Source organism: Mytilus californianus, unplaced genomic scaffold, assembly GCF_021869535.1.
Source record: "Mytilus californianus isolate M0D057914Y unplaced genomic scaffold, xbMytCali1.0.p SCAF_2, whole genome shotgun sequence".
NCBI lineage: Eukaryota > Metazoa > Mollusca > Bivalvia > Mytilida > Mytilidae > Mytilus > Mytilus californianus.
The window spans coordinates 63,244,531-63,259,479 of record NW_026262668.1 but is presented as its reverse complement, the minus strand read 5'-3'; the positions used below and the strand labels follow the sequence as shown (position 1 = coordinate 63,259,479).

The 14,949-nt window shown below is 29.7% G+C and overlaps 1 protein-coding gene across 1 annotated transcript; it reads left to right on the top strand.

Moving 5' to 3' along the window:
* The first annotated feature begins 882 nt into the window (after nt 1-882).
* LOC127730194 (small RNA 2'-O-methyltransferase-like) lies at nt 883-14,949 on the top strand. The gene is made up of 7 exons (XM_052238470.1): nt 883-1,020; nt 4,000-4,257; nt 5,631-5,878; nt 7,126-7,308; nt 9,087-9,255; nt 10,390-10,592; nt 13,893-14,949. The coding sequence occupies exons 2-7, from the start codon at nt 4,027-4,029 to the stop codon at nt 14,101-14,103; spliced, it is 1,245 nt and encodes a 414-aa protein (XP_052094430.1). The 5' UTR covers nt 883-1,020; nt 4,000-4,026; the 3' UTR covers nt 14,104-14,949.

Genomic DNA, 14,949 nt, shown 5'->3' with positions numbered 1-14,949 from the left:
CGTTTAAACCCACTGCATTTGTTTGCACCTGTCCTAAGTCTGGAACCTGATGTCGTTTGTTGATGTGGTTCATAAGTGTTTCTCGTTTTTTTATATAGATTAGACCGTTGGTTTTCCTGTTTGAATGGTTTAACATTAGTAATTTTTTGGGCACTTTATAGCTTGCTGTTCAGTGTGAGCCAAGGCTCTGTGTTGAAGGCCCGTACTTTGATCTATAATGGTTTACTTTTACATATTGTGACTTGGATGGAGAGTTGTCTCATTAGCATTCATACCACATCTTCTTATATCTATTTGCTCTGACTAATGTTCTGACCAATATGGCTAAATTTCTTTTTTATTATGAGTAGGCATTGACTTAAAAATTTAAACCAAGCAAGTTGAAGAGCATAATACTCATTTTATAAATATCAGAAAAAATATTGGAAAAAAATATATTAAGGGTAAAAAAAACTTTACATGACTGACATTGGCTCTGTCCTGACAATGTTGTGATGGTTGGAAAATGGAACTAACTTTTTTTATTTCTTATATAAATTTCTTCAAGTTTTTTTTTGCATATCAAGATTTATTTATTGTTTAAACGAATATCATAAAAAAATTGAAAAAAAATATTAACATGATTAAAGGGTAAACAAACTTGACCTTAATTGTGGTGAACCTATACAATTGATGTATCACTGCTGAAATTATTAACCTTCAAACTAAAAAGCATGATTTATGTGTACTTTTAGTATCAATTTTATGACAAGTTACATAAATACCAGAATATATATATATTCAACATGTTGAAATGCCTGCCGCCTGGAAACATGTAAACAGGAAGTTCTGTTCGTATTTTTAATCTGATTGAAAAAGTATAGTAAGTTCCGAATGGCGATAGGAAAGTGAAAGTAGAGAAATAGGAAACTACATGTGAGTTGAGTTTGCTGAATGTACAGTAACATACCGATTCATAGACCCTTTAAACAAAAATATAGACAAAGAAAATCAGTTGACCCATTTTTTGCAAGACACAATGTGAGGCCATAAGTATTCGTCACTTGAGATTTTTCTTTAGCAATAAATCCCCAAATGAGTTACAATACCTTAATTGAAAAATTTTACTAAAGATGGCACAAATATATAAAAAATGGAACCATTTTTCTGAAAGAACCATATTTTTTTTGGAGGGAGCAGACCTGCCAACTTTTGAAAATCTCCATGGGGGATTTAGTGCGCGACCAGATTTTTAAAGGTTACAATTTTTGCGGCGTTTCTGTGTGCACTGTTTTTTACTCTTGAAATAGTCTCATATCTCTTCTTTTTTTCTTTTGGTATACTGATGATGAGCTAATAAGCCTTGATTTCTTTTATTTGCATGATTCTTGTACTTATTAATTGGCAATATAACTTAATAGAGAAAAATGACCTAAAAAAAATAAAGGATACAAAGTGAAGACCCCCCAGACCCCCCTTTTCCCCCTCCAAAGACCTTCTTATCTTTGCACCATGACTCTAAAGACCTAAACCTTAATGTTCTAAAGTAGGAAGGATGAAGACAGATTTTGAGTTAGTCTATCAGTATTAATGAGAAAATGGATAAAATTTGAGTTATCTCCCTTTGTGATCAGAGGTGCTCTTACCGGCGGAGGCTTATACACAATAGAGGTGAACACAAAATGGTGTCGATTTTAAATCAGAACTGGACAGAAACACCTCTGATTTCAAAATTTTTAACGGATTTCAAGATAAACGCTGTTTTCTTATGAGTTCATTACAGTTTTCGTCTTTCAGTTAATTACGATTTTGTTATGAAACTACGGTAAACGTTGCAAATTGTGATGGTATGATAAATTGTTTAGAATTGAAATGCCGACTGACCGATTCTGTTTACAAATTAATTAATTTTGACGATTGTTATGACCCATCAGGTAAGCAGATAACATGTAACAACAAATTATGACACCTGATGTGACCGTTTATTAGCATAGGGTCGTAAACTTGTCATAAATATGTTGCCAAGTCAAATTATAAATTTATAGAAATTGATCAGAAAAACTTCAAAATCTGTAACCAATAATTTTTTCGGGTATATTTTATGAAAATCAAGATTTTGACTTGTTTTACGATCCTGATATCGGGATTCGGGTTGAGGCATGAAAATTGGGATGATACAGCCAAAATCGGGATAGTTGGCAGGTCTGAGGGGGGGTTAAAAATCAGTAGCTTTTAAAATTTTCTTGTAGCTTTTCATTAAATCAGTTTACAACTATTTATCTTTAGGAAAGCTTGTTGCATTTTTCATGAATATGTGCTATTTCAAACATAAAATTAGGTTAATAGAAAAAAAAGATTTTTTATACTAGAAAAGTTTTCCACATTTGAGGGATAGTTTTACATTTGGGGGACCCTTCCCCATTTGGTTGGTTGTCCACAACTTGTTAACATTACTTCACTTCAGTTATTCCCATTACATAAACATAAAACTCCACTTTAAAGAAACCATAACTCCCCTTTGCTCTGCATAGAGCCATGACATTCTTGAGGGAGCTGTATAAACCCCCAAAACTGTAATTACAGGAATCCAACTCTGTCTTTAGCAAATTCTATATACCATAAAATTTGTATAGAGTTTGGGACTTCAACTAAGACCAATAAAAAGTTAAGTTTGTTTCCCCTGGCCCCTGCATGCTGGATCTCATTAATGCTCCACTGTAAAAAAAAAATTTTGCCTCAGCAAAGACAACCTAAATATGTTAAATGGATTAAATCTATGTAAATGGTTTTCTTTGCTGAGGCAATTCTGTACTTGATTCTTCTTCACCAGTATGCTGGTGATGCAGTTTTATACTGAATGCTTAGCACTTGTTGAAAGCAGAAATTGCATGCACATTAAAACTGCATGTCACTTTGCACCAATTTCTTAAATGGATGAGAGAGACACCAATGGCTGACCCAATTATTTCAAGTTCCAACTTACACAAGAAATTCTACTCGTATCATATCTTTTCCCTTTAGAGTTTGATAAAAATAATCAAAAAGGTTTATGTCAATTTTGTTTTAAAGGTGTGCTTTATAAAATTATCTTTTAAGCTCATAATTCAAAGAGAAATTCATGTTTCAGACTTGATATAATTGCTTAGTTAAACTCATTTTCTTTCTTTGAGAAATATATGCTCACTTATTTTGTTTTTGCAACTTTACTTAAATGTATGTCAAACATCTTCACTTGTGAAAACAGATCTATAACAATTTTTTTTTTTCTTGGATACCATGGATACTGTAGTTGAAAGTAGTGTGATGTTTAATTCAATATATATTCTATTCCAATACCTATTTTAATTTTTGTTCCATATAAAAATTTCTTCATTCAGTTAAATATTATATTTTTTGTCAGTTTTCCTTGATTTATTTTTTGCTTGTCAATTGACAGACAGAGGTTTTATTCAGAATCAAGTTCCCCTAATATTTTGTTACAAAAAGTAAAATTACAAAAATACTGAACTCCAAGGAAAATTCAAAAAGGAAAGTCCCTAATCAAATGGCAAAATCATACAACAGGAACATACAACTGGTGCCCAAGAAACAATTTGACTAGTTAAACATATAATTTTTATAATACTGTGTGAATGCAGTATTATTAGTGGGATATCAGATTTCATGGCTTTCGTGGGTATAAGTGAACCACAAATTTAAATGTTCATCAAAGTACAAGTACAAATTTTCTTTTTGCTACATGTAATTTGCAAACTATGGCAACACCAAGAAATCAAATATCCACGGAAATGCAGTTTTTTCTCATTCCAAGTAAATTGGTACCACTGAAAATAAATGAATTCACAGTATTGGGAAGGGCTGTTCCATATTAAATGTGTAGTCAGATTGGTATTATATTTTTATAACCTCAGCCACCCACAAATTGTAACAATGTATTTTATTTCAATTCTATGTGATTCTTAAAACTGTTTGTTGCTGTTGTAAAAAATACATAACATTTGATTAAATATCAATTTACAGATTGTATGTTAAGAAAACTTAGTAAATATGGCTGATAATGATTGTACCAGTCCAAGATTTTCCACTGAAGAACACTCTGAGATTGGTGATTTGAAATACATTACTGCATCCCCAACAGAAAAGTCACCCCTTGATGAAAAGACTTCTGATAGAAGTGAAAATGAGAACTGTCTTGGAGGACCTTCATTTTATCCCCCTTTATACATACAGAGATACACCTTTGTGAAAGAAATCCTTGACACATTGCAACCAGAAAGTGTAAGTGATTTTGATATCAGTATAAAATTTCTAGAATGACAGTATATATGTTAGACTCAGATCAATGTATGGTCTGTAATGGATGTCTATCCCTCAAATAGGAATCCAATCTGACGTCACAGTCTCAAATCGAGGTCCAAATTTTTTTATCCTGTAATCTGCAGCCAACTTGACATTGCCAAACTGATGTCTGATTGCAGTCTCATAATTGAAGCCTAATATGCCCGATTCATTTATTCACGGTTTGCTTAATATTTCTGTTATTTTTGGTTGTCTCAATTGATATTTCTGTCATCTTTAGTTATTTCTGTTATCTTTAGTTGTCTTGATTTATATTTTTGTTATCTTTAGTTGCCTTGTTTGATATTTCTGTTACCTTCAGTTGTGTCTATTAGTATTTCTGTTTCCTTTATTTGTCTCCATTGATATTACTCATTTCTGTTAATTTTAGCTGTCTCGATTGATATTTCTGTTATCTTAAGTTATCTCAATTGATATTTCTGTTATCTTAAGTTGTCTCAATTGATATTTCTGTTATCTCTAGTTGCGATTGATATTTCTGTTATCTTTAGTTGTCTCAATTGATATTTCTGTTATCTTTAGTTGTCTCAATTGATATTTCTGTTATCTCTAGTTGCTATTGATATAGTTGTCTCAATTGATATTTCTGTTATCTCTAGTTGCGATTGATATTTCTGTTATCTTTAGTTGTCTCAATTGATATTTCTGTTATCTTTAGTTGTCTCAATTGATATTTCTGTTATCTCTAGTTGTGATTGATATTTCTGTTATCTTTAGTTGTCTCAATTGATATTTCTGTTATCTCTAGTTGATATTTTATCTTTATATTATTCTGTCTTAATAGAATTCATTACAAATCATAAAGTCATCATGGTATGACTAAATAAAATTATGAAAAAGAATGTAAAAGGACACAGCATCCCATCTGAAAAGAAACAGCTCAAAACAAAAATTAGGAAGGATATGGGTAAATGATGCTGATACAACCACCAATTACAGATTTAATGGGCATTGATGTTGTCTGCTCTTTGGTCGGGTTGTTGTCTCTTAGACATATTCCCCATTTCCATTCTCAACTTTATTGATATTTTGTTCACAGAAAATGTTGATTCCATAAAATCCATTCAATCTATTTTATTTTTCCATTTATGTCTTTAAAAGAATCTAAAGTTTCTTCTGCATTTTTTATTCATTTTCACATATTCTTCTTTGAAATGTACAGTTGAGGTGCATTTTGTTAGATTATTACAGTCATCATGTGCTATTAAATCAGATATAAAACAAAAACACACCAACAAACAATTACTAATTATATATTTTGTAAAAAAAGATAACATTTTATTTGTGTTTAGGTTGTGGATTTTGGATGTTCTGAATGTGGAATATTTCGACACTTGAAAGAAGTCATTACTCTTTTAAGAATAAGTCTTGTTGATATTGACTTGTCTACACTTGAGGTCAACAAACGTCGTATTAGACCTCATTGTTATGACTACCTCCAGAAGAGGAAGAACCCATTACATGTACAAATCTTTGATGGTAGTGCAACCAAATTTGATGCCAGATTTAGGGACTATGAGGCAGTCACTATGGTTGAATTGTAAGTTTCCTTTACTTTTAATTAACAGGTAAACAGATCAAGTAAGCTTATATCAAATTAACCATCATCCATCTTTTGATAAAGAAGAGTTAGAAATTGGGAAAATGATTATCAAATTTATGTTTCAAAGATAACATAACAGAAGATGCATATAAAAATTTCTAAGTTTAAACAAATTTAGATAGTTTATGATAAAATACTAAAATGACTAAGAAGCTAATACTGTAAAGAAAGACTTCCGATATATGTTGGACAATTATCAAGAAATCACTGTGTCCATTTTGATACCAAATTATCCATACAGTCAAACTTCATTTTTCTTGACAATGGTAACTTGATTGCAATAGATGACAAAGCTAACGATAACTGTAAACATGAAATATCTTTACATTTTGTACAAAATACAGAAGTCCATCAACTTTAACCATTTCAGATATGAGCATTTTCGGCAGTCAACACTTTAGTACATACCTATTGTACAAGGCTTATTTTCTGATTGACAGCTATTGATCATCACTGCTCACTATAATTTAACTGGCTGCAGAAATAAGTATTCCCTCACTTTACCTTCCTTCAGTATTTTAATATGGATGCATCCATGTTCTACAGGACTGGGCACTTCTGTTTCTTCGACCAATAAAAACTGGCCACTATGAAATAGCCAATAGTACTGAAAGTGGCATTAAAACAACAAAAATCAATCAATCAATGTTCTTCAAGATGCTTCTTTGAACTTTCATTATTTACAATTTAATATAGGAAAGCTAGCAATTTTCATACCCTACCTACGATAGTAGAGGGGCATTGTGTTTTTCAGTCTGTGCGTCCCTTCAATCATTTGTTCATCCGTCTGTCCATACGTCCGTCTGTCCCGCTTCAGGTTAAAGTTTTTGATCAAGGTAGTTTTTGATGAAGTTGAATACCAATCAACTTGACACTTAGTACACCTGTTCCCTATGATATGATCTTTCTAATTTTAGTGCCAAATTAGAGTTTTGACCCCAATTTCACGGTTCACTGAACACATAAAATGATAGTGCGAGTGGGGCATTCGTGTACTATGGACACATTTTTGTTTTTTATAAAATATTAAATAGTCATTAATAATTTTCTTGAAAGTTGAAAAATATGAAGAAATTTTCAGTTACATTTCAAATTACTGGAAAGAACTAGTGAAAAATCATGTTTTAAGATATCCATCCTTTTTGAATTATTTTTACCAAGTTTTCTAACATTGTCTATTTCAGCATCGAACATTTGTATGATAGGGATTTAAAAGAAGTCATCACAATGGTATTTGAATGTATATGTCCAAAGTTTGTTATCATGACAACTCCAAATTTTGAATTTAATGAACTGTTTCCAGGACCACGGAAATTTCGTCATTATGATCACAAATTTGAATGGACAAGGTCACAATTTCAGACATGGTTAGTTTAATTTACATTCTAAACACTGAATTTTATCTTACAGTAATAGGTCAAAGTGCGAAAAACTCATTAACATTTTTTACGGTCTGTCTAGAAGGTTTTTACTATTAGTTTTACTTTTTCTGGCACAAATTGCTATAATTGAATTGGCCACACTTGATATTTGTTTTTCTATTATTCTTTCATCATAGAATTTAACTTTTGCTCATGACTTAAAATGCAGGTGTGTTTCAATTTTTATACGCCCGTCAAAATTTTGACGGGAAGTATTATGGTATACAAATGTCGTCTATCCGTCTGTCCGGCGTAAACATGTCACACCGTAACTTGAGAACGACTTATCCAAATTTCATGAAACTTAACATAGATGTTTCTTATGATGGTCAAACGATCTGTATACTTTTTGGTGAAAATAAGATTAAAACTTTTTGAGTTACGGGACTTAGTAACTAAAACAGGTTTGTGTTTTTTTTTCACATGTTGCGCCGTATCTCAAAAACAATTTATGAATATGGCTTAAAACTTTACACACTTCTCAGTTATATTAATCTTAAGATCTGTATACTTTTTGGTGATGATTCAAAATTTTATTTTAGAGATATTGAGTATTTTGTTAAAAAAGGGGGAGGGGTTTTTCACATGTCGCGCCGTATCTCAAAAACAGTTTATGATTATTGCTTAAAACTTTACACACTTCTTAGTTATATAAATCTTAAGATCTGTATACTTTTTGGTGATGATTCAAAATTTTATTTTTGAGTTATTGAGTATTTTGTAGAAAAAGGGGGAGGGGTTTTTCACATGTCGCGCCGTAACTCAAAAACGATTTATGATTATTGCTTAAAATTTTACACACTCCTTAGTTATATTAATATAAAGATCTGTATACTTTTTGGTTTTGATTCAAAATTTTATTTTTGAGATATTGATTTTTTTTTTTTAAAAAGGGGGTTTTCACATGTCGGGCCTTATCTCAAAAACAATTTATGATTATTGCTTAAAATTTTACACACTTCTTAGTTATAATAATCTAAAGATCTGTATACTTTTTGGTTTTGATTCAAAATTTTATTTTAGAGATATTGAGTTTTTTGTAAAAAAAGGGGTTTTCGCATGTCAGGCCGTGTGTCAGAAACTATTTATGATTATTGCATAAAAATTCACACACAAGACGACGGGCATATCATGTGCTCATGGCGCAGCTGTTTATTTGTCATGGACTGCAAGACAATTTTTGTATTTTCTATTCCCTGAACCTACAGATGTTTTTAAATTTATTTAAAGACCACTTGAATTTTCTATAACCAGAGTGAAACATTGCCATTTATGATTTTTTTATCATAAGTGGAACTCTATAAAGTAAATCACATTATGGTCAAGTTAGCTGCTACATCAATTCTAGTTAGGGGAGAGGGGGAGGGGGGTCAGGAGGATTTTTAAAAGTAATATCCTTGGCTGGTAAGAGCTGAAGATAAGTAACCTTGCATAAGACAGGATTAAAATGAACATTTTGCAACACAATATGCAGATAACCAGAGAAACAAAAGTGAAAATAATTTGTTCCACAGCATAGCAACTGGGAAAAAAATAAGCATGCATAGCCACAGATATAAATGAAGAGTCGATCAATTAGAGAAAATGCTGCATAAAAATAATGCTATAAAACATAATTGTGAGTTTTTATTTTTGCAACTCCTATCCCGTCTCAAGTATTGCATTAATAAAAACATTGCACAAATTTCTCAATTTACATTATGAATGCTATATGAATGTTTCAGGTGTAATGATATATGTGGTAAATACAGATATGACAGTAAGTTTTATGGTATAGGAGAAGGACCGGCTGATTCACATTCTCTAGGTAGCTGTTCCCAAGCAGCTGTATTCACCAGAATAGGAGACAAACAACAGATCAACTCGAATGTAGAACAAGATACATATTCATTGGTAAATCCTAGATACATTTTAAATGCTTAAAAGTACTTCTTTCAACATATTTTTGTATTCTTTTTCTTTTAAAAGCTTTGAGAACAATATGTAATTTTATCTGTGTATGATTCTTTTTATTTCTTAAACATTACAAGCATCAAATTCTGCATGAACATTATTTGAAATTTAGATTTTTCACATGAAAAAAATTTTGATTCCAGCTTTTTAGAAATTGCATCTGAAATTCCTGTAATTTTAAACTAAGAATCTTTAACCAGTGAAAATTACCCAAATTTTATTATTGAATGGTTCTTTTACAATTTGATATCAAAATACTTATATTTTGACATATATAGACTGACAAATTTTATATATAAATCATGAATATTTTTATTTCAAAATTCATTTGCATTTTTTAGTGTTTTTTCATTGATATGCATAAGCATGAGTTCTAGCACATTAAATCATATAAATTTTCTATAAATCCAGATTTCTTTTTGAAGGGAAGACTATACATGAATAATTTAATTTTGGATGTAACACGTCTTCTGATTAGCTGACGTTGTTTTGTTTATCAGCTCATAGACATAATTTTGTCATATGACCGCGACGTCATCAACATTTTTTCAAGGTTTACTTCGATTTAAAATGGAATTTAGAATTAAATTATAAGAAATGACTGTAATATTTTTTCTGTCTATTTGAAATAACATAAAAAATGTGGTGCACACTTTAAAATAACCCGCTACACGTGTTATTCAGTGTGCACCACATTTTTGATGTTATTTCTTCATAGACACAAAAAATATTACAGTCATTCCTTTTAAGAATAAAAAAAATAATGCCTTTTTAGTTCATTGCAAAACAAAATATGAATGATTGTAATAGTAAATTCACTCTCATTATTCTGTTTATTTATTTCATAGGTACAGCTGCAGATTTAATATCATATCTAAATTATGAAATGTGAATTAACAGAATTATCTCAAGTTTAAAGAAAAACTTACAGAACCAAAACGGAATAAGAAATAAAGGTTAAAAAGTTTAATTGAGTTCCCTTAGTTTATTTGTTTTGTTTAATTACAAAACCCTGCAATAGTGTAAATTATTGTTAATTCTGTTCCAAAACTGCATTAACATTTTCAATTTCAGGTAGCAGAAAGCATTTATCCTCATCAGGATATTGAACAGAGAGACCCAGAGGAAGTTTTAGCATCAGAAATAGATTATGCATTGTCTTTCATGTCCAAGTGTTCAGACTTTTATGATGAAGAAGAAACCTCAGCTTTTATACCTATTGATAAATTGATATCTTTTAAGTCAATTAAAAGTTTATGTGATTCTGATCAATTAAGGTAAGTTGATATACTATTTTCAGGCTGTAAAACATTTTTAATTTCATAATTTCTATTTTATAGAAAAGCAGAACTGTGTTACTATGTATAAAAAAATAAAGAAACTACCTAAAATTGAGAAATAATTGACTTTATTAAAATAAAGAATTAGCTTTTGTTTATTTAAATTGTATGATTAAATTGAGATGTGGGGTAACCATCTATGATACAGGAACCCAATGACAAAAATAAATAAAAGACAACTAGAAGTCAATAAATAGTCATCTACATTAGACTGATGATTATATAATATGTCAAGCTCTTTATGGTTCCTATTTAATAAAAGTTGTTAATAAATTTTGAATAACAAAGGACGATTAAATTTTGTGAAAAATGTCTATATTTAAATAGAATGTGTGTGAAAAGCTTTGAAAAATATGTAGTTTTCACTTTAAATTTCATATTCCAGAATCATGTATCAGTCAGGATTCTACTTTGTCAAAATTATCTCCCCATTACGCCACATAATTTTTTTAATTGTGAAAATGGAGGCCATTGTAGGGATGATACGCTGTCAATTAAGATCTTCAAAACAGATAAATTTATTCACATAACATCATTACCATCCTTTAATGACAGTTATATTTTAAAAGACAAATGTATCTACTAGTTATTCAGCATCATTTAGTATACTTTTATGTCTTTTGTCAACTAAAAACTATTGTCTGGTCGGTTGTCGGGGGGGATTTTCAAAAGTTTAAATAACATAATAAATTTTTTTTAATTAAATGTTTTGTGAAAGGGCAGACTAAAGGTTGAAGACTAATTACCTTAAATACCACACACAAAAAATGAAATTTATTTTGTAGATATGCCTAAAAAAGATTCACAAGTAAAGTCTGTTGTCAAATGCATTTAGTAAAAATGTGTTGTTCAAACACACCTACTCTGTTGTATGACTCAGAAAGGTATTTCACTTGACCCATATTTTCATTTCTTGGTAATTTGAAATTTTAATGTTATTATATCAACAAGTAGCCTAAATATATAAGGATAATGGAATCTAAAGTGAGATACTGTATCCAATATTTTTGCTTTATATGTTTTCAAGACAAAACAGTCAACTCAAACACACCTGAACATAAAAAGGTTTACTCAACTTTCCCTTTTCAATTAGAATGTTGCCCATTTTGAGGATTTTTTTACAAAAAACTGTAACAGGGGGCAGAGATGCAAATTAAAGCTTTAAAAAGACCAATCTTTTATCTTTCTGTGCATTTTTTTCCCGTGGAATTTATGCTTATGCACAAAAAAAATCCACATGTATATGCACCTACCTAAATTACCTGTTTTGTGAAAATTTTAATTTAATTTAAAAGTTTTCAAATATCTTGAAGCTCCATACTACAATTTAAGTATACCCACATATATAAGATGCAAAACATTATAAATAATGCACCTACATTAAACTTTTAAAGCCCATAGAAACAGATGTAAACAATTCAAATATACCGACTTTACCATTTTTACCTTCTCTAATAAAGAGTTCCATTTCTTTTGTTTAGTTTCAAATAGATATCAGCCTGGTATCATACATCCAAAATCTTATGTCTCCACTGTTGGGCTTTATATGTGCTCATTAGGCTAATGTATAAATCCATGTACTATATACCAGTACATGTCTACCTTTTTAAATGCTGCAAATATCAGTAGTGATATATCAGTACACACCAGATATGTCATATAGTAATTTTAAATTGTTCATTTTTAATAGTGAAGTTATGTCTTGTAACCTAATAAAGGTTTTTAACAAGTGGTGCATTCAAGATTTCTGAATAATGACTAAATGTATTTAAGGTCAAGGTGCAGTTAATGGGCTATGCCACAGATTTTGGTAAAATTTTGCATACAACTTTGGCTGGTTTAACTTTAACTGAAACTTACAAAAAACGATAAGCATTTAAATCTTGTTTTTTGGGAAATATTACAGAATAAATTCTTTCAAAATAGGTAAACATTTGTGTAGAAATCACATTGAATTGGTGAAAAATCTTCTTAAATTTGTCTTAAAATCATAAAATCACCAATTACAAACTAGATTTTTCTTTAAAATTGATATGTTGATGTATTTTTCACTTTGAATTATAAAATTATATGTTATTGCACTAAACATTTACATTTTAAAGTATGTAAATTTAAGGTGATTACCTGTATATTTTTTTCAGTAGAAATCTATTTGTCTCAATTTGTTGTGTGAAAAAAGAGTCAAACATCAAAATAATCCAAACATCATAATGGCGTCTAACTGCAAATTCTTATTTTTTATGTTCTTTTAAACATCACTTATAATTAAAATGATTTACACTGCAGAAATGAATCAAGAGACTCCCTAAATTTTTTCTTGTGGTTGAAATGGAAATGTTACAGCAATTGAATATGATTTTTTGTTTTAAATCTGTGAACAGATTTTTGATAAAACACAATTCAGAATGAAAAATGGTGAGGCGAGGTTGACCAAATCTATAATAGGACTGGTCCGAAAAAGTCTAGTTCTTTCAAAATAGGTGAACATTTGTATAGAAAGAACATAAAATCTGTGAAAAATCTTCTTAAATTTGTCTTAAAATCCTGAAATTGCCAACTACAAATCCATAGATTTTTCTTTTAAATTGATATGTTGTTGAGACATAAATTGCCATTTCAATGATGTAAAATAATAATAGGGACACCAACTTCCTTTTTACATCATTAAAACAGAAATAAATGTCTCATCAACATATCAATTTTTAAGAAAAATCAATAAGTTTGTAACTGTAGATTTGATGATTTAAAGACAAATGTCAGAACAATTTTCACCAATTATATGTGCTTTATATACAAGTGTTCACCTATTTTGAAAGAATTGATTCAGTAATATTTCAGAAAAGATAAGAGATAAATGCATTATTTTTTTGGAATTTCAGTTCAAGTTCAACAATTGAAAATTGTATGCAATATTTTACCAAAATCTGTGACATAACCAATTAACTGCTACTTTTCCTTAATCATTTGTTCAATAACAAGGCATGTTGATATTGCTTTTTGTTAAAATTCTTTTGATTATGTTTTGTGATTATTGCAAAATTAAATCCACAAAAATTAATATCAGCAGATCATACGTAGGCCTATTACCAAAAAATGTTTGATAGTACAACAGTCCACACCTTCATTATACAACGTCATTTTAAATCTATTTACTTTAAACTACCATAAGTAATTGTCAGGGTCCTTTTACTTAATATTGTGCTATTTGAAGATAAAAATATAACTATTGTTTTGCAGAGAATTTCTCTCAAAGAAGAATTATGACTTATCAAAGAACGACAAAGATGAGGATTGTGTTTGTGTAGAACTATCTTCTGAGGATACGAGAGGTATATGGTATGGCGATGATGAGGATGAACTCATTGATGAAGCTAGGAATACAATGTCAGAATCTCACAGTGAGGAAATAGAAATTATACATAAACTTGAGGAGGAAATGTGGGATTGACATTCTGAGATATTTTGGTTTTCAAGGTTTTCTCAGGGAAAAACTTAGTACAATTTGTATTTATATACCTCTTATTTTACCATACAATTAATGTTGATGAATACAATATCTTCTTTTTGGCTATTTTAAAACAGTTGCAACCAGAAACAATACTCTCATGATAAAAGGAGTATATGTATTTAGTATTTATATGACCCAAGTTAAGTTACAAAATTTAAATGCTTTGTGAAATTTGTTATGACTTAATAATCCCTTTGATTGAGATTTAATTTATTTTTTATATACTAGTACATTTCTATGAAGTATGCAGTCCTAATTTGATTTCATATTGTTACATTACTTGGTATTGTTTTGTTGTTGAAATCCATCTGTCCGTAAAATTTATGTAAATACATAAATGTAATTATATTAAAAGAAATAATTATTACCTTCTGAATATTTATTTTTTGAGAAGATTATGAAGCCTAACTTTTAAGAAATACTCCACTGAAATTCAGGTACTTGCATAGGTTAGTCTTAAGTATTTTAGGGCCTTGATGGGATATATGCACTTTGCATGTATGTGTACATAATTTGCTAGAAATAGCCTTTTTTGATTTGGATGCAAATCATGTAAAACATACCTGAATATGAACGGTTTTACTGTTACATGTATGTTAATTAATGAACCATAATAAAGTCTGTTTAGATATTTTTTCTGTGAATTTGCTTATTAAAAAGATTTAACTGTATTTTTTAATTGTTTAGTTAGTTTTAAGAACAGCAAGTTCTATGTATATCATAAATTGTATTATTTTGTTATTTAGTAAGTTGTTATAGTATAGAAAATAAATTGATATAAAAACT

Bases quoted from the DNA above. Each gene is read 5' to 3' on its own strand.
- LOC127730194 (XM_052238470.1), top strand. From the start codon at position 4,027: ATGGCTGATAATGATTGTACCAGTCCAAGATTTTCCACTGAAGAACAC. The intron at 4,258-5,630 runs GTAAGTGATTTT...ATTTGTGTTTAG, and splicing joins ACACATTGCAACCAGAAAGT to GTTGTGGATTTTGGATGTTC. The intron at 9,256-10,389 runs GTAAATCCTAGA...TTTCAATTTCAG, and splicing joins AACAAGATACATATTCATTG to GTAGCAGAAAGCATTTATCC.